The 20,086-nt window shown below is 46.1% G+C and overlaps 4 protein-coding genes across 27 annotated transcripts in view; 1 reads left to right on the forward strand and 3 right to left on the reverse strand.

Annotated features, from left to right (window-relative positions):
* The window catches only part of LOC1278336 (arrestin red cell), a 75,515-nt gene extending 68,255 nt beyond the window's left edge, over positions 1-7,260 (reverse strand). For 2 of the 17 annotated variants that reach the window (XM_061653476.1, XM_061653471.1), the window contains exon 1: positions 7,013-7,260. The gene's annotated coding sequence lies outside the window, so the exon portion shown is untranslated. Of the gene's footprint in view, positions 1-6,692 lie in introns of all 17 variants that reach the window. The other 15 variants (XM_061653467.1, XM_061653462.1, XM_061653466.1 and 12 more) reach the window with 11 other exon arrangements.
* A 2,384-nt stretch (positions 7,261-9,644) lies between these two features.
* Positions 9,645-10,889, forward strand: LOC1278334 (checkpoint protein HUS1). The gene has a single exon (XM_317958.5). It carries the CDS (start codon positions 9,964-9,966, stop codon positions 10,840-10,842), a length of 879 nt encoding a protein of 292 aa, XP_317958.5. The 5' UTR covers positions 9,645-9,963; the 3' UTR covers positions 10,843-10,889.
* LOC4577613 (GATA zinc finger domain-containing protein 1) lies at positions 10,868-12,116 on the reverse strand. Its single transcript, XM_001238011.3, has 2 exons — positions 11,987-12,116; positions 10,868-11,915 (listed from the first exon to the last, which is right to left on the reverse strand). The coding sequence occupies exon 2, from the start codon at positions 11,879-11,881 to the stop codon at positions 10,952-10,954; it is 930 nt and encodes a 309-aa protein (XP_001238012.2). The 5' UTR covers positions 11,882-11,915; positions 11,987-12,116; the 3' UTR covers positions 10,868-10,951.
* Positions 12,117-13,697: 1,581 nt separating this feature from the next.
* LOC4577653 (ras-related protein Rab6) overlaps positions 13,698-20,086 on the reverse strand; it is a 32,098-nt gene continuing 25,709 nt past the window's right edge. For 3 of the 8 annotated variants that reach the window (XM_001238009.3, XM_061654408.1, XM_061654409.1), the window contains exons 5-7: positions 18,623-18,828; positions 18,476-18,542; positions 16,921-18,197 (exon numbers count right to left, since the gene is read on the reverse strand). In XM_001238009.3, coding sequence (XP_001238010.2) covers positions 18,130-18,197; positions 18,476-18,542; positions 18,623-18,828 — 341 coding nt within the window. In that variant the 3' untranslated portion in view covers positions 16,921-18,129. Of the gene's footprint in view, positions 16,728-16,920; positions 18,543-18,622; positions 18,829-20,086 lie in introns of those variants that run through there. The other 5 variants (XM_061654402.1, XM_061654403.1, XM_061654404.1 and 2 more) reach the window with 2 other exon arrangements.

Here is a 20,086-nt window from a genome sequence, read left to right on the forward strand (position 1 = left end):
TCATCAAAACACTTGTCTTGTCTTGTAAGCCAACTCTTTCCCGCACAAAGCAGATCATTTGCCCACAGTTGGTACGACCCAAATCACCACACCACCATCATCGGAGGCAGCAGACAGAGCAGAGCACGTTGTGCACCACACCTTCCAGTGAGGACGACGCAGCAGCAGCATTCACGTCTGGAGTGGCGGATGGATGGGTGTTTTAAAAATAAACACTTTCCCAACGGCCCTTGCACAAAGAACACCGTCTCCTTCGCACCTTGGCATCCTCTGCAGCACACAGCAGACCTGCAGACCTCGACCGAAACATCATTCGGTCGAACCGATAGTGTCTACCCCGGATTGCTGCTAAATACCGAAGGCCCTACTACCACCACCACCACCACCAATCCAATCCAGAGACGGTCGTTTACAACAAATCGAAAGCGTGGTTGGTGTAATAATTTTACAAATAGAACAACAGCATCTCCACCACACCTCACTCATATTCCCCCCTCATTCCCATCTTCTTTCTGCCAATCTGGGTGTGTTGGTGGACGCTGCGGATTGGATTGCGTCCAAGTTAGGGTGTGCTGCTGCTGCTGCTGCTGCTGCTTGGCTAAAACGGAAACATTGATTGCCTTGCAACAAATTGACCATCATTGCCAGTAGCAACCTCATCTCCCCCTGCCTCTAGGGGTGGGTGAATGGAGTGAAAAGCGTTTTGCTAATCCTCCCCCCACCCAATGCCACCCTTTAACCGGCCATTGGTCCGGGCTCCCCTCGGATTATTTATTTTATTTTCTCAACATTTTTGCCATTCGTTTCTCTTGTTAAGTGCCACTGCAAACGAGTTGTTTTTTTTTCTGTTTTTTTGGAGTTAACAAAACTACAACATTGCCAAATCATCGTCAAGAATTGGGTCAGGAGGTGCCGTGTTTTACCTTTTTTTTCGGCTAAGTTTGAAAGCTTCCGTTGATGAACGAAAGGGGAAACTAAAACCAAAAAAGGGCTGCAGCATTTCTGGCAATGAGTGTACCTTCTTCTGCACCCGCTGGGAATTGTGGGCCAGCAAATTGCAGCACTTCATGGGCTTCTCGCCGAGCTCAGCCGAGAACCTGAGTGAGAGTACGCTTTCATCATTTGTTGCACATGCTCGTCCAATTTGCTCCACCTTACTAAGCCTCCGTGCTAACGACCGTGCTCGACCCTCCATGCTAAGCCGGTTCAGAGAGTGTGTGTGTATTGGTGCAACATTGGCCAGGGATCATAAAAAAGATTCATCATTTAATGATGAAAATTGACTGCACAACAAACCCCTTCATACGATTGCTTCAAACGTGTGTGTGTGCGTGTTTGTGTGCCGATTTTCAAAGCTTACGGTAATATATGCGCGCCCGGCAGTTCTACGCTTGCTGGAAAAGTCATCGTGTAATTAGTAACTTTATCCTTGCGTGAAATGGGTGGTGGAACCAGGGGGTTATTGCGAATAAACCACCATCACCACCCAACACCAGAGGGTTTTTGGGTATGAACGTACACACACTTTGTTTTGTCGCGATGCGGAATATTATTTACAAAACTCTGCCAGTTGCTACCAGCATCACTGCACCATCCAAAAGGGAAAAAGCAGGACCAGGAGGAATGTTCCGGATGATAGCTAATGATGGCAAAATACCGGGAAAAACGCTGTCGCGGGAAAAACAAACCACGTACGGCGGTTGTTCCCGATGAAAAGGCTGTTTGTGCTTTAGATCCCCGACCGAAGCACACGCTTCGCTTCATCAACTCCGCAGTAGATGATGCGCTTAAAAGCAGCACACAGCAAAAGCACACAACTCGATCAATTTGTGCGGATTTTAAAAAGATCCATGGAAACTATCAAAAACCTGGCACCGGATGTTTAAATGATTGGTTGGATATCTCAATGGGGGGAAGAAGGTGCAGTGGGTGGGTAAACGATCAATTCGACTGTTTCGATTCGTTGAATAATGAGCCCCCGGACCGAACGAAGTATTTAGATTTAATTAATACTTCCCTCGTGGTAACGAGCCGTTTGTAGTGGTTTCTGCCGAAAAGCTGCTAATTTAAATCCCAAAAAGTAACAAAGCGTGTGTGTAAGAGAGTAAGCGGAAAAGAGAGACAGGTCCTCTTGACAATGGAGGAAAGTGACTAACATTGTAATGAATATTATAGAAAGATATTTATTTTTATTTATTTCGAGGAAATATTTTATTTTCCTCTATTTACGGTAACTGGAAATAAGATAACAATATTTAGCGAGAGGTCTTCACACTCACTAGATGTTGTAAGAGATTTAAGAAAGCTCCACAAACTGGGGGACATTTCTTAGGCCTTGTGTTGATATTCGTTCGCCTATTTAAATAATACATCTACATCCAATCTACACCTTCAGATCCAATATATTCTTCTTTACAAGACATTTCTTGCTTGCAGTTGGTGATATACATAAGGTCGCTTCAAGAACGAGTACCTTAAATCAAACAAAGATCTTGATAGTGGCACACGTCACATAACAAAAAACTTGTTTAATACGAAGATTTTTACGATACGAGAAGATTTTAGCAGACGAGCCGTTTAGTTGTTGAACGAGTTTCATGTACTTATGTAGTAAGGCGATGAAAATTGATTAAAGATTCCAATAGATCCAGCATAGTCGCCACACACTTAGCCGACCGCACGAACCAACGCCGGTAGAATGCAAACAGTACTCGCGTAACGAGCGATTTCGTTGAAAAAAATTACAGCATAAAGTGCTGGAAACTTCTTGGAATAGATAATAGTATTTGCCGTTAAATCTATCATTTACACGCAACAGCGCACAGTGATGACGACAGCTTTTTTAAAGCGATGGTTTGCTATCGACGTCACACTGTGGTGTCGCCGGACGTTAAAGCATTGCCAACTGGGATGACATTTCCGGTAGTTCCATAACTCAAGAATAAGATATTGAAGAAGACAATCAGACACTTCACAGATAGCCGCTAACGGTCTAGTTCAGTGGTCGAGTAAACTTTGTGGCCCAAAGAGCCAAATTCTAAATGCCCGCAGACCATACTTTGCCCGATCTCACTGGTCTAGTCAGTCTCGCATAGATTTGTCACGTCATTAGGATAGCGCCAGGCCGGACAGCCTTCTGGTCCTTAAAAGAGATATAAATGCTTAATAGCTCCCAGAGGGATAGGAAAAGACAAGGCAGCAACAACCGTTTGACGGAACTCAGTGCGATCGTGTTTTACCTTTATTATCATCCGATTTATTGTAAAACCATTAAATCAGAGGATAAGTATGGATATTCTTCTTCTTCTTCATTGGCACAACAACCGTTGTCGGTCAAGAGGCCTGCCTGCCCCACTGGTGAAGTGAGCTTGGCTTTCAGTGACTTATTGTTACCATAGCAGGATAGTCAGTCCTACGTATGGGGGCACGGTCTATTCGGGGCTTGAACCTATGACGGGCATGTTGTTAAGTCGTTCGAGTTGACGAATGCACCACCAGACCGGCCCAAGTATGGATATTAGATATTGGATATTAGCGAAAAATCTAAACAGATTGTCCACGAGATCCACCGAGAAGAAACCGCATATCTTAAATTTCCGAGTAAGTCGAATTTGACGGTTTCCAGCCAAACTGAAGGTAATTTTGAGTTATTTTGTAGAAAGTGTTAGGTTTTACTCACTGAATTAATTACTTCAAATGATTCAGACTAGTCATGTGCTAACTGGAGCGCACCCACAACTTCGATCCTATTCCGACTGTTGTTAGTCCGCTTCCGACTGCGGCAAAATGGGAACCACCAGTTCCGCCCGAAGTCGGAGTCGTCCAGAGTCGTAGTCGTCTGGGTCGGAGTCGTCCGGAGTCGCCCGGAGTCGTCCGAGGTCATACGGAATTGTCTGGAGTCACCCGGAATAAGAATCGACCGGAGTCGTTCTGAGTCGTCCAGAGTTGTCGGAAATCGTCCGGAGTCGTCCGGAGTCGTCCGGAGTCGTCCGGAGTCGTCCGGAGTCGTTCTGAGTCGTCCAGAATTGTCGGAAGTCGTCCGGAGTCGTCCGGAGTCGTCCGGAGTCGTCCGGAGTCGTCCGGAGTCGTCCGAAGTCGTCCGGAGTCGTCCGGAGTCGTCCGGAGTCGTCCGGAGTCGTCTGGAGTCGCCCGGAGTCGATCGGAGTCGGAGTCATTCAGACTCATCCAGAATCGATCGAAGTAGACCGGCAACGAAGTTGTCCGATGTTGTCTGGAATCGTCCGGTGCACGTGCTCTTAGTTTACAAGCTTTTTTTAGATCCGACTGCTGACGACTCCCGAGACTCCGGACGACTCCGGACGACTCCGAACGACTCTGGACGTCTCTATGCGAATCAGAACGACTCCGGATCATGCTGAGCGAGCCTACCTTCCAAAGTCGAGTCCGAAATTATTGGAGTTGTATCGGAGTCGACTTCGGACGATTGCTAACTTTACCCATCACTAATTCAGACTGAAGAAATATAATTCAGTATCTTTTTGAATGAGTCTGAAAATTCGACCGAAAATGAATCTATTTTGCATTCATGACAAAGGTTGAGCCAAATCAGACTGCTCATATAAGAGGTATCCGCATATCACGGGGACATCCTGTACATTTAAGACTTCCATTAATATTGAAGTATTTAAAAGAATCAAATAGAGCTCCCTCACAGTTAAATAATTATTTTACTCACCTTTAATCCAAAACAGCATCAGTAGCAGAGCCAACGAGAATGGCAGTAGCACGGCATGGCGCCAGTGAAACAGTTTCGCCTTCGGTGTCCACCACTCCTCGCACTGATTTAGATGTGTTTCCTCCGAAACAAAAAAAAACCCCGGCCACATATTTTCTCACACTTGAATACTTTTCTAAGACCGTATCACTCCAGGCCCACCTCTTCCCCCCTCTCACACACACACATTAAACTTGAAAACGAATGATACACTAGAATCTTCAAGTCCTCTCGCCCTTCACGCTCGCTCGCCATCCACATTCCAAACCCCGTAACCGGAACCGGATAGAAATGTCGCTCCCCTCACAAAACCCCCCGGAGACAACCTGGAGGGACACTCGGCTGCGTGTTCCTTTTGCGCTACTGCTCTCTGCGTACAGGGGCGATTCTGCGTACACGTGTGCGGTAAACAAACGAAGCCTGTGCGAAGCCACGGATAACACCGTAGCAGCAGTGCAAGCAGATAACAACAAATGTGTTGGAGAAATATTAAACAAACCGCCCAAGCTGCTTCCCCGTTGCCTTCTCCTCTTTCTTCTTCCAGCCGAAGCCTGTTGTCGCAGTAACGGGAGTAGAAAAATTCAAATCAGTTGCGCCACTTCTACCGGATACCTTCTTCGCCACTCCCCCCCCCCCCCCCCCCCCCCCCCGCTGGGGGGGCAGGTCTGTCTATCCGAGCACACCCGTCGTCTGTCTCGTGATAACGACCGGGGGAAGGGGGAAGAATACGCACACAGCAGCGGTGTTGCATGGGCCTACTACGACGCTGCCCGTCGCCTTGACAGTGAGGCAGCAGCGAAGGCATTAGAGGAAGTGTGCACACGCCTGCTGCAAAACGATTGAACGTTCATCAATTGATTTCGCGAGGCCCAACCCCCCCCCCCCCCCCCCCCCCGATGCAGGGTGAGCAAGGCCAATGTACGGCATGTGGGATAATTATATTAATGTTATTATATTATTTTCGTTGTCCCGTCACTCCCGACAATAAAAGGAGCGTGAGATTTGCCCCGGCTCTGTCTCGAATAGTGGCGCGTGATGGGACGAGATTTGCCAAAATAAGAGGACGAGAGGAAAGAAGGAAAAAAAATTCCCCCCTCCGCCGTCTCACACAATCGATCAATCACAGGCGCAATTTGACGAGCGCGGAACAATCACGATCCGGTCGCGTTCGTGTGGGTCCGAAGAAATCAGTGGGTCACGTTGTCGGTCTGGAAGGAGAGTGCCCGAACGTCTTCCCCCCACACCACCCAACACGCTACGGGTACTAATTTGCCTTCTTCCCCTTATCTTGTTCTGCGACCTGTGATTGTGTGTGTGTGTGTGTCCCACTGCGGTTCGCTAGCGGTTCGGGAGGTTGGAAGAGGGTCAGAGAGCAAAGAATTCTGTGGTTCGAGTGGGCGAGTCTGGGGGGGGGGGGGGGGGGGGAGGAAGGTTGATGATGGCTTCCCGAATACGCATTTGTCAGCGCCAGCGCTATACGCCGTAGATATATGCGAGAGCGTTCTCCATGTGTATGGGTGTGTGTGTGTGTGTGTGGAGGGCCCAACACACTGTCACAGGGCGTACTAATAACAATGAATGTTCGTCTTCTGCATGGCTCACGGGATTCGCGTTTTTGTTCCAGCACACCACATTCACACACACACGCACGCACGCACGCACAGGCAGCACACATACACACACGCGTCTTGTGTTTTGAAGCCAGTTGATGATTCACTTTAGATTTTCGTGCATTTTTGTTCATGTCTGCCACCCATACAGCACTACTGCACAGCGAGCCATGGAAGGGAGAAGTGTGTGTGTCTGTGAGGGACGGAGGGGTGCTATCTATCTTTTCCGGTGCCCGTTTTTCTTCTTCCTCTCGCTTTTTTTTCACAAACACACAAACACACGGCAACACACTCCGGGAAGCAATTACGCTTCCGCTGGCCACGAAAGGCGAACGCTCCCCCTGTACCTCTCTGTGTTCTTGCGATGCTTCCTGCTTCGACGACGGTGCCAAGCGTACACTTTTCCGATTGTGTTAGCCGAGGCACAGCACAGTCTACGGGGCAGCCAAAAAGCAGGGAAGGCAAAACTCTCTAGCCCACAAAGGCTGGTCGATTTTCGCTCCCCACCCGACGACGTTGAAGCAGCGCGGAGGTGGAGGAGAAGGAGGAAGCGAGATTGTGCGGCGGTCACTTTGCTTCGTCTGCAAACCAGCAGACCAGCGAGAGAGCGACCCGAACAGCCGGATGAGAAACGGGAAACGGGGAAGGTTTGCAGCAGCACACCGACCAGAACTGACGGAAACGAACCAGGGACGACTGGGCTTAAAGCTGGGCTGGTGCCGTTTGGTCCGAAACAAACGCTGCTGACTCAGCACACACACGCACACACGTACGCACACGACCGTGATTGATCACTTCCGATGCAAGAAAACGAAATAAATTCCGGAATTATTGTTCCTCCAATTCCAGCAGCGCGAGAGAGCCGTAGAGAATGAAGGGTTTTTGATGGGTTCGGCTTAACAGTTTCTACCCGTACAACATGGCGAGGGTTTTTGACGTTTTGACGTATCGTTGCAGCTCGCTCATTATTGCTCTCCCTTTTCCTTCCTTTTCCGTTACCTACAGTGCTCGTTTCAAAGTGACCGTTCAAATAGGTATAGAGCGACAACGTATCGCGCGACAAAATGTAGCTCAAATTTTCACTTTGCGTAGCTTGTTTTATAAAGCAGAAATGTCGCACGAGACTAGTAGCTCTGTTTGCAAAATTGAGCTACTTTGTGTCGCTCGAGATGTCGTCGCTCGCGACGTAGTTGCCCTATGTCTATATGAGCGATGAGCTTTTGTGATAAAATAATGAGCAATACCAAAAAGCCAGCCCGTTCTTTATAGCTGATTTGGGGCTGTTTAACAAAACATCGTTCCGGTTTCGTACTTTGTGGGTGGTTAAAAGATAGACGGTACTATGCGGAACTATGGAGCTTTTTGACAAGCACATGGTACTCTCAAACGTCTTCTAAAAGACTCAAGTTCTCTACCTAAACGGAATATAGAAAGACTTCGTTTAGCAGACGGCAAACGACTCATGCATTCTAAAAATAGCAAAAAAGCTGGTGGCGCTCTCTGTTGGTGGGATACCCCAACCAGTTGAGCTTCATCGCTTGGAGGAGAGCTTTCTCATTTCCTCTGTACTGTTGTATGGTTTCGCATTGAAGTTATGCATCGCTAGAACTAGAACGGCGATACAATTGTTTGAATACTAAACTCCAATGGAAACCACCAGCACTGAAGCAAGTGAGATTTGAGTAAAGGTTGATACCCATGTGTCTGACCACACGACCATTCATATAGATTTTTGCTCAGAAAGTTAGAAGGCTATATAGGTCATGATAAGATGAAACTTGTCGAAACACATTGCAAGAAAAGGATAGCAATATAATGATGAGTTGTAATACGCCATCTTTTGATCAAACCAATCCCATATAACCAAGATACCGAAAACGCCACCAATTTCTTGTACTAAAAATCCAGTTCCATCAAACAAAGCTAAAAAACTATCAGTTTGGTGGGTTAAGCCACACGGCCACAGAAGCAGCCACTTCAATGTTAGTTTTTTATGCACGGGCAATTTATTTGTTCAACATGTTTCAATAAAATGTTACAGTGAACCCTCTCTTATTTGACACCTCTCCAATTTGAAAAACCTCTCTTATTTGAACATTTTTCACAGTCCCTTGATTTCCAGTACATTTTTGTTCCTCTAATTTGGAAAACCTCTGAAATCTGTGTCCCTCTTATTTGTATATGGTGTTGCCATGGTTATTGAAAGATGTGTGCTCAAATTGGCGATTCTGTTCGCAGTTTCCTATAGCAACAGTTAAGGCTGCATACTAAATGTTCTGTCTCTTTCTTGTTTGGATGGACCTTTCATTCACTTTCCACCTCTGTAATTTGAAAACCCCTCTTATTCGACAGTCCCATCGCCTCTCAAATAAGAGAGGGTTCACTGTATTTAATTGTGCAAAGGAAGCAATTAAACGTGTGTGTTTAAGTTGGTTTGTTGTAAAACATTCATGTGTAATATGTGTATATGTGTGTTTGTTTACTTGCGATCGAACTCTTCCATTTCGCTGGTCAGTGCATAGTTTATAGACTAATAATATTGCTGAAGTTGAAGTGCAGTGATGTAAGTGAATGAATGTAATCAATCGAAGAGTTAAAATCCTGTTCAGCATATTGACTTTAGCCAACCCTTGACCAAACTTTTTCTCAAATCATTTTTGGAAAAGGTGGGTTAAGGGTGGGCAAGATAAATACATCGGATTGGAACTGGCAGCTCCGATTGTTCTAAAATTTGATGGGTTAACGACTGAATCGACCATCACAAACCCACGTGGGTTTGAAGTGGTTTTACAGTGGGTTAAGGACGATTTGGTTATTTGGGATGAAGCTGTGGAGCTTTCATTTTTTTTCTATGGATATTCAATTTTCCAGTCGTTTAAGCTTAATCTGTGGCGCATGGGACATGGGGTTAAAAATGTTGATCATGCATGAATCGTAGTTCATTTTTTACGTATTCGGGTTGAATTGAAATTTTAAAATTAAATTAAATAAGACACTCCCACACAACTAATGAAGGAGACCTGGGGGGAGGGGGGGAACAATGAGAGTGAAGTTGCAGTGTATTTATTTTTTGGGGCTTTTTAATTTTTGTCCATCAACACAATCGCACACCAGCGCGAGCTTTTTGGCGACCGTCTTGAACCCTCAAAACCCCTCGCAACAACTTTCAAAAACGCTCGCCAGCAGAAGCAAAATCGTACTTATTTGAATCGTTGACGGGCTCGTGCAAATCGGTTTTTGGCGTGCGTTTACGGCGAGTGAGTTGAACACTTGGCTCACGTGGGACGGTGTGTCATCGCACTGTCTGGTTGGCAAATTCAGAAAAATAACATTATTTTTGCATTCTTCTCAATGTTTTTACACAGCAAAGTAAAAAAAAGTATATTTTTCGTTTAAAATATTCCAAAATTTCTGTAAATTAGTTTTTTTATGGAAAAACATCTCCGATTTGTCAACATTTTCAGTTGTCATGTTATTCGCTAACAAACCAACCTGGTGATTTCCATCCCTCTCTACCGGCGCCAAAATAACCGTTGTTTACAAAAAACAACAAACTGTTCCGTTTCCTTCCCGTAGAATCATGTGCACATCCTCCTTCCTGCTTTACTTCCCACCGCAATGAAGTTCCGTGCCGTCATGAACGATGGCATCAACATCAAGGAGTTCCTCAACGTCATCAGCACCTTCTCGCGCATGCAGAAAAATCTCATCATCAACGTGCAGCCGAGCAAGCTGCTTCTGCAGATCGAATCCGAAGCGTACGATGGCCAGTACCTGTGGTGCGAGATCGACGCGACGCTGCGGGACGGGTTCTTCTCCGAGTACCTGATGGACGGCATCGACACCGAGCACAACCAAATCTACATGACCTGCCTGGCGGCGAGCTTCCTGCGCGCCCTCTCCTACGTGCGCAACAACGCAGTGGAGTACATCAAGCTGAAGCTGATCAAAACGCACATGCCCTGCCTGGCGGTGGAAATGTCGACCACCATCACGAACGACCAGGACGTGCTGACGCCCAAGATACAGCACGCCATACCGGTTACGGTGGTGCCGCGCAGCGAATGGAACCAGTACGCGATACCGCTCGAGGTTGAGTACGACCTGTCGATCGCGATGCCAGCGGGCAAATCGTTGCGCGGGCTGCTGGACAAGAAGAAAAACCTCGCGCCAACGGTGACGCTGTACGCCACGACGAACGATGAGCTGTCGCTCGTGGTCGAAACGGAGGTGGTAACGGTGGCCAGCCACTACCGCAATCTCAAGTGTGTGCCGGCGCACAGGCCGGGACCGGACGCGGACTCGAACCCAACGAACCTGTCCGAAGCGTGCTGCCGGGTGGATACGAAGAAGCTGGCGACCCTGTTCGAGACGATCAACTTTTACGACGTCATCATGACGGCAAACATACGGCACGAGCAGGCCCTGAACATACGGTTCGACATGCGGCAGCACGCGTTCGTGAACTACATACTGCCGGCGACCAATTTCGAATGATTTCATCGCACTGTTGGGCAATAAATTTGCACTTTTACTTACTTCAACTGTATTCTTCCTTACTAAAGTAGATTGCTTAGCACGCTAGGCTTAATTCGAAACCAGTCCCCTAACGCCCCATGGTGGCCCACACGTAGTTCCGATTGTCGCACTGTGTGGTGTTGCTCGGTCCGTAGCATTCCGGGCGCGGGTACGGTTCGTTCCGGTCGAGAAAGTAATTCACCGGCGCGTTCATGACAAAATGCATGTACGTAAGCCGCCTCGGTGCTTCCTCGTCCGGGCCGGCCATATACGTGGCCGGATCGAACCCTTCGTTCGGCGGCGGACTGACGGTCGAGGGAAGCAGCCACGTCAGCACCGCACTCTTCTCATTGTACGCGTCCACGATCAGGCCCCGGATCTGGGCGTAGTACGTATTATCCTTCGTATCGAGCATCGACACAATGTCCCCCACCTGGTACCACACGTTGTCCTGCAGCACTTTCGTGACGGTCCTGGTCGAGGCCGTTTCGCGCGGCGCTTTCGTGGGCTGCTTTTTCGTCAGCGCTCTGCGCGATTTAGTCGTGCGGCCGTTTTTCTTCGTGCCGCGCCGTGCCGGCACCCGGGTGACGGGACAGACGCGACGGCGCAAGCGGCGCGGCGAAAACATTCCCACCGGTGGGACGCTATCGTGCAGCTCTTCCTGCTCGTCCATGCCAACAAAGCCGTCGGCGCCTGATTCGAGATCTGCCTGTCCTTCTGCGCTGGGCTGTGGAATGTCCACTTTCTTCGGTGTTACAGGACATTCAAGCAAGGCGCGTTCTGAGGAGTGCTGCACAGCAGAAGCGTCTATTCGTGCGGGTGGGGCATCCTCTTCTAAGAGATCTTCGTACTGTTTGGGTCGGTTTTCCGGCTCGGGGGATCTTTCTTCCCGTGGATCTAGTGGGGGATTGAGCTGAACGTCGTGACAGTCGGAACAGATGGATCGTCGGTCCAGCAGGTACCATCTCGCCGTCTCGAGCGTCCCACATATCGAGCATCGCTGCACTTTCGGTGACATTGCCGAGGAAGCGTTTCGAGCGTTTGCCTTAGTCCTTGAATAAAGAAAGAAGTTTTTTTTAACACTTGCAAATAGGAAGAGCAAATAACACAATAACCAACTTACTTAAATTTAACCAAGAAAATCACAGTTTGGCAGTGTATTTCTCCGAATGGATTGTTTTGTTTACATTCTTGCTGCAGCTTCTAAACAAAACAAAAATCCTGAACCACCAGTTTGACAGCTGAGCTGCTCGAACGGACTTTCCACGAAACGCAATTCGAGTAGTTTGAAAAGGGGGTGTAAGTCCGTTAAGTTCAATTTTGGAAAAGTCACACTAATATCATTATTTTCGGCTTCGAGGAGGATGTTTTGAGGATTTAAGCAATGTCCTGGCAAAAAGAGAGGACTTTATGAGTCTAGTTAATACTGTCTGATACATTTCGATACTTTCAAACGATGCGATTCCCCTGAACAATGCGTCTCCGGATTTCGCTACTGATGTCGTTGTCCGAAGTAACGACCGTCTCGAGATAGCAGAACTCCTGTCGCCATCAAATAATACACTGCTTCTCAGATGGTCTGAGTCTGCGGCCAGCAGGTAATTCGTCGCCGTGATTCTCAATCCAATTCTTGCCGCTTCGCGTTTGAATCGGGTGTACGTCTCACACACCTTCGCTGTTGTCTTGCCGATGATGTCGATGTCATCCGCGAAGCCACAAAATTGGAGAGACCGATAGAGTATCATGCCACGGATGTCGTTGTCTAGCTCCGCGCTTCGAATGACAACTTCCAGGGCAGGAGACAGACAAGAGAGTCCGTCACCTTGCCTCAGACCCCTGTGAGATTCGAACGATTCCGAGGTCAAGTTCGATACTCTTACCTTGCACTGCATCCCGTTCATGGTGGCCTTTAACAGCCGGATCAACTTCCCAGGGAAATGGTACCGCTGCATGATGTATGTTCCATAGTTCAATCCGGTCTAAAGTGTCGCTCTCGGCACGTCTGGAGGATCTACTGTAGAGTGAAAATTTGGTCGGTGGTGGGTTTGCCTCCAACAAATCTAGCTTGGTAGCCGCCGCCGACAAGAACTGTAGCAAGGAGCGCAAGTCTGCAGAACAGGATCTGGGATAGGATCTTGTAGGCAACATTAAGGACTGTGATTGCTCGAAAGTTCGAGAAATCCAGCCTCTCGCCTGTTTTTTTAGACTGCGTGAATGACACCTAGCTTCCACTCCTCCGGTAGTTCCTGATGGTAAGTCTCTCCGGCCTCTTGAAGAGCACAGCCACCAGTCCAGACTTACCAGACTTATTGCTCTTAAGCTGCTTGATAGCGCTGGCAATCTCATCCAGAGATGGTAGTGGCACCTCGTCGTCTGCATCATTGCTGTTGCTGGTGTTACTGCTCTGGTGGTTGCCTTGTTCACTTCCACCTTTCGATCACCTCCCGCTCGTCTGTCTGGATTTTTCCAAGAGAAAGGTTGTTAAAGATAAAATCATGCAAGAAGCAATGCATGTCAAAAATGAAGCGAACCAAGATGCTTTAGGATCTAACCGAGAACTGGAATGACTGAAGCCAATGCTCAAGTCAAATAAAGGATATTCCATTTGGAATTTCTGTTTGCACATGAATCTTGAACCAATGTTCCAGCTATTCAAGGGTTGATAAGGATCTCCAGTTACGACTTTTTCTTTATTTTTATAGAGACTTTGAGCCCATTGGCCTCATTCGCCTAAACCAGTTACGACGATTGGAGTATGTACTTCATACTCATGTAATGATACATGTAATAAGATGACAGAACCGGGTGAAATGGTCAATTAAAGGACTCGATACTCATATTTTCTGATTTCTTTATTTTTAACTATGAAAAGCGACTAATATGGATGTTGTTATCCCATGGAATGTGTTCTGTACTGTGTGTCTTGGTTTGTAGTTGCTGTTTTATTATTCCCACGGAGGTTTTGTGAAGTTTTAACCGTCTGTATGTCTCGTCTCTTGCCTGTCTCTTCTCTCTCTTTTTCTTTCTCTTTCTCTTTGAGGGTGTTGCTTCATTTGATTGTTTCAAGTACCATCCTTCTCGTCCTATCATTCCATCCATCAATAGGCACCAGCCTCCCCCACACGCACCTCCTCCTGCTAAAGTTGCGCTCCACATTCTACCGCTATCATGCTTTTCTTCGATTGTTTTTCTTGTTCTTTAAGTGTTTGTTTATGACAAAATGCGTGATAATTATGTATTGGTTGTATGAGTGTGTGTGTGCGCTCGTCGTACTATTTCCATTTTTTGTAGTAAATTTGCATGTATGATTTGAGTTGCGAGGAGTTGCTGTGTGCTGTTGTGTTTATTTATCCAACCCCATTATCTGCTTGCGGGATGAGAAAGCGGATAACACCACGGACCGCGGGAAGATGGGAAAAGGAAGGGAGAAGGTCCTAATATTACTATTGAGTGTTTTTGTGTATCTTGTCTGTTCGTTTTGCTGTGCCCTCTATTGCGGTGCTTTCGTGTCTCTCTCTCTCTCTCTTTCACATATTCGCTTTAGAATGAATCATCCATTAAGTGTGTGTTTCCTTGTTAAAATAGTAGCTTGGTTTTGCATGGTAAAGTCATTGGTATTTGGTAGTAGAAAGTGTATATCCATTAGTTTGGTTATCTGGTTTTCTGTTCTTACTGTTCCTACACGTACCCCCAAAAAAGATGCTACAAACTGAGCCAAATTTACAAATTTATTACTTGTAGCGCGAAGGAGAAACCGAACCGGAACGTAACGACGATACAAAACACGACACTTCCTATCATCTGTATTAGGGCGCCCCATTAGAGGGAGAGTTATTCGGTTTCGGTTTTCTTTTCATACAATTTTCCTTTCATCTTCTCTTATCCTTTACATTCGCGTTTTTGTTTTGTTTTAGCTGCAATTTATTTCGACCGATGTTTGACTCTTCTAAAAGAAAAAGAAACATGCTTTGATTATTATTAATTTTTTCCCCGTTTCTTTTCCTGTGTCTAAAACTTACAGACTCCAACTTTTCCCATTAGCCCACCGTTTCTGTTTGTTTCCTTGTATTTTTTCACTTTCGTTTTGTTTTTTTAGTAATAATTGGTTTAGATTTAAGAGTTGAAGATGAAAGAGAGAAACTTTCTTATTTTGCATTTTTTTTTCTTTTGTTTTTGCATCATTCCGGCTCGTATAGTTGTGTTCCTGTTTCTTTTTGTTTTGTTTTGTTTTTTATTGTGTTTTGTTTGTTCTACAGCTTAGATGTGCGAAGGGTAGGTTTTGAGAGTGTTTAATGATCTTGTGTTTCTTTGTGTGTGTTTTACTTGGGAAAAGGGGGACTTGTGATGGTGTTGGTTGGTTTAGTGCATATTTTTTGTTGCCTTTTTTATTTGCAGTTTTCTTTCATATACCGTTATCTATTAATCACGTCATCGTTTTTTTTTCTAAATCTTTCTCCAAACAAACTGCCGTTTTATCCCTTTCACAAGCAGCACACACGTTGAAGCAGCAGATATAACATGCAGCGCGGTAAAACCATACGCAAGTTTTCTGGCGCACTTTGTGACAACGCTTTTGGTTAGGTGTATGGATTAATTCTTTTCTCTCTCTCTCTCTCTCTCTCTCTCTCTCTCTCTTTCTCTCTATCGTTTCATCATGTTTGCTTACTTCTACAACTTTTTTTTCTTGTTTTTAGTGATTAATGAATGAGTTGGTTGCTTGTGTTTGAATGATGTTAGGCAGTGGAGGAGTTGTTAGCGTTGGCGCATTAAGTAATGTGTTTACCAGTTCCATTTACCGAACCACCGAAAGGGTGTTGAATGTTTCTAACACATTAAGCAACACGATTGTATTGAAAAAAAATATAATAAAATAAACATAAATTCAATAATTAAATTCCAAACAGTTAATGAACTGATCCTTCCACTGAATGGATTTTAAATTAATTTAAATGAAACCAAAAAAATGTACAAAATACATTCTCTTTTATAAATCATTTTAATCATCCTCTCCTGCTGCTCATTCATATTAATGCAGTACTATGAAATCTGTTTTAAACTACTGCAACCAATCCTTCTTGGTTCTTCTTAGCTCAATCCTTTTCTGACTCCAAAAAACCTTGCCTCTTCGCTATTCTGCTAACTCACGTGTTGGCATGCAATAAATGTTTTTTTTTTTGCATGTAGTCGTACCACTACACTGCAGCTAATTGAATCGTTCGCTATGCGTTTCGCCGGTTCTTGTGCTTTTTTTCTCTCCTTGTTGCTTCTCGGTGTGTTTCTAATATTGTTTTAAGCTTTTGTTTCCCCTCCTAGTGTTGTGTGATGAAGCCAGCGTTCTTCTGTCCGTCTATTCTCACTCGTCACACCACTACACGCTCCTATAAAGCCGTACACACTCATGCACACTCAGGCAGGCAAATACGGGAGAGGAGGTCCTCCCAGGTGAGGTCCTAAGCATAAAAGCGCCATTTCATTTTTTCGCATCTAGAGTAGAGCAGAAAGGAGGGTAAAGAGTAACCAAAACGATACACTAACTCGCCACTAACATATACAGCCCTCCAAAACGTTGTCCACCCATTGGATTGGATGCGCGAGTAGGACCAAAAACGTTCGTTGCGTATGTTTTGCTTGAAATGAAGACTAACAGAGTTTAGCTACGGGATGTTGCGGCGCGTGCACTCGTTCTCTCTTTCGCTCTCGTTGCTGCGGCACCCGCGCGCACTACTACACAATTAGGAGTATCAGTTTGTTTCCTCTCGTTTGCATCCAGATGCGTGCAGGGAGCATGTGCTCTTAACACATGCAGCCACCCTCCGAGTCTTGCTGATCGCCAGAGTTCGATGGTTGAGTTTGCAGATCGACAGCTGTAAGGTTGTGGTAGTGATGGTGGTGGGGGTTAGCGTTTGGTTTGCATGGGTTAAGGAGCATTAGAGGTACGTTAGTGGGACATTTTTCGCATTATTATTCACTGTAAGACAACGGTTAAAGGTTAACAGTAAAAAAAGGAAAAGGAAAGGAAGAAAAGGTCGTGAAAAATAAAAACCAAAATCTTCAACATAGAATAGACTTTACTGCGGGTTTTGCTTTTATTTACTTTCCTAACAACTTATGCTTAAAAACGTTAATAAGTAAGAATAGAGTAAGTGACCCCCCGATCTGGTGGTAGTAATAGTAAATAGCAACAGTAGTAGTAGTACAAGTCTCCTATGGGTGTGTGTATAAATCTTACAAAATGTCTTCCTCGCGTCTCTACATAGAATCCATCCTTGTTAAGCTGTCCTGGAACGGCATGGAGTCTCCGTCTTGGTGTAATTGTGGGAATAATTGCTCGTTCTTTACCTCTTTTTCTATTGTCTTTTGTGGATGTATATGTGTGTATATGTGTGTACAAAAAGCGAATAAAATAAGACAAAACTAAAGCGTACTCGGTCGGTATAAGTCTGACGCTGTGAAACAGTTTATACACAATAATATTGCAGCTCTTTCTATATTCGCCTCTCTGGAAGGAGTTATCAAATTGGAAACGTGTATATATATTGCATTTGCAGTCACACAGCGCCGTGGGGAAGTGAATAAGCTACTTAATTTATTTGCAATAATCTAACGCAAACCTGACTGACCTGATTGAAGAGGGGCACAACCGGGAAAAGAATCAAAACGAGAAATGGAATAAAAAATAAGCTGCCCCGACGCAGCTCAATTGTTCATATTTTTACGCAAAACAAAATCCCTCCCACAACACCTGCATTTCATAATAAGCCCGACAATTGTGTCCGTCCACTTAGAAATAGTTCACACCATGCTCTAACTGCGCTCCATTTTTTTTTGTTGCTACCAAAATAAATAGGTCGGAAAAAACGTGTAACAAAACAAAACTAACGAAAAAAGACTAAACACTGCACTGCATGTTCGGGCGCCGTTCGTAGGGATGTGTGTCCGTGTCCGTGTCCTCACTCTCATTATTAGTTCAAGAGCCAGTCCGTCGAGGAGAGGGGGAAGGGGGGAGGGGGCCGGCTTAACACAGCGAAATAAGCAAAATTACAATCAATCGTAATGGTGAAAAACGCTGGTCCGTGTTGCAGTCGTGTTATATTAGCAGTAGTTTGCAGTAGAGTAGTAATAGTACAGTCAATAGTAGTAGTAGTAGTAGTAGTAGTAGTAGCAGTAGTAACGGGTTATCATCATAATGCTTTCAAAAATAGTTGTCTCTCCGTGGCGCGTGTTGGGTATGCAGACGAGGAGGGGGATGGTACCGGGAGCGCGATTTCAGCAGGCACAGCCACCTTCCGGGTCTTTCGTTTCGTTTGGCGAATCTTTCAGCACAACCTCGTGCACTGATGATGGTGGTTGGGAAGGCAGGGAAGGAGTAGAAAGTAAAATGTTAAGGAAAAAAACACAAACAAACAAACAAAACAACCAAAACAATAGAGACAAACATAAGAAAAACAAAAGCAAATGTATGAAAATATGAAAAAAGTGAATGAAAAGAAATGAGCTATTTTATGGAAATGGCCCAATATACATTCGTTTGCTTTGCGGCTTCCTTGTAAAACAACATTGAAGCTGCAATGGAAACGACGACAATGATCATTTGGCTTTGCTAAAAGGATACTGTCTTCTGGTGGTTTATTCTCGGTCGAATCCATGCCAGGCAGGGCGGCGGCCACTCTTCGGAAAAGCTACAACAAAAAGAAGAGCAAATGAATTAGCAAAAGCCTCTCTCTCTCTCTCTGCAGGCTTGTCAAACCAATGCCCTTACCTGCTTAACGTTATAGCCGGCTTTCGCACTAGTCTCGATAAACATTACGTTCAGTTCTTTCGCTTTTCGCTCGCCCTCCTCCGTCGACACCTGGCGCTTGTCGGAAAGGTCGGTTTTGTTGCCCACCAGCATGATGATCACGTCGCTGCCGCGCTCCGTTCGCACGTCATCGATCCATTTCGACGTTTGATGAAATGAATTCGCGTCTGTAAGGGAGGGAATAAAAAGTGTTCAATATATGAAACTAATCAATTAGAAGTACAAAACAATTTAAATAATAGTTTAACAGCTCGAATTTCCTAGTGTATTGTCGGTTTATCGTTTCAACAGTCAATCCAACATAGTGTGTAATAGTGATGGGTAAAGTTGACAAATAGCCGGAATTGACTACGATCCTACTCCGATAATTTCGGAATCGACTCCGGAAGGAAGTTCAGTATTATCCGGAGTCGTTCGGAATCGTTTAGAGCCGTCCGGAATCGCCCACAGTCGCCTGGAGTCGCCCCGAGACAGAGTCGTCAGAAGTTGTCAGAAGTCGTCCAGAGTCGTTCAGAATCTCCCTAAGTCGCCTGGAGTTATCCGGAGCCGTTGGGCGACTTAGAATGATTACGGACGACTACCTTCGACACTGACTCCGGAAGACTCCAAACTACTCCGAACGACTCCGAACGACTCCGGATGACTCCGAACGACTTCTGTCAGCTTCGGGCGACTCCGGGCGTCTCCGAACGACTTTGGATGACTCCGGACGACTCCGGACGAATCTGACTGCGGACGACTCTGACTACAGACGACTACGGACGTCTACGGACGACTCCGGATGACTCCGGACGACTCCGGATGACTTCGGATGACTACGGACGACTCTGGACGACTTCTGGAAGCTCCGGACGACTCCAGACGTCTCCGAGCGACTCCGAACGACTCCGAACGACTCCGAACGACTCCGAACGACTCCGAATGACTCTGACTCCTAACGACTCTGGACGACTTCTGACGATACCGGACGACTTCGAACGACTTCAGACGACTCCGAATAATACTATGAGTCAGAGTCGTCCAGAGTCGTCCAGAGTCGTCCAGAGTCACCCGGAGTCGTCCAGAAACGCCCGGAGTCGCCTGGAGTCATCCGGAGTCGTCGGGCGACTTCGGACGATTACGGACAACTACGGACGACACTGACTGCAGACGACTCCGAACTATTCCGAACGACTCCGAACAACTCCGGATGACTTCTGACAACTTTGGGCGTCTTCGGGCGACTCCGGACGACTCCGGCCGACTTCGGATGACTCCGGACAACTCCGGACGATTCTGACTCCGAACGACTACGGACGACTCTGGACGACTTCTGAAAATTCCGGACGACTCTGGACGACTTCTGAAAACTTCGGACGACTCCGTACGACTACGAATGACTCTGACTCCTAACGACTCTGGACGACTTCCGACAACTTCGGACGA

Source organism: Anopheles gambiae, chromosome 3, assembly GCF_943734735.2.
Source record: "Anopheles gambiae chromosome 3, idAnoGambNW_F1_1, whole genome shotgun sequence".
Classification (NCBI taxonomy): domain Eukaryota; kingdom Metazoa; phylum Arthropoda; class Insecta; order Diptera; family Culicidae; genus Anopheles; species Anopheles gambiae.

Bases quoted from the DNA above. Each gene is read 5' to 3' on its own strand.
- LOC4577613 (XM_001238011.3), bottom strand. From the start codon at position 11,881: ATGTCACCGAAAGTGCAGCGATGCTCGATATGTGGGACGCTCGAGACG.
- LOC1278334 (XM_317958.5), top strand. From the start codon at position 9,964: ATGAAGTTCCGTGCCGTCATGAACGATGGCATCAACATCAAGGAGTTC.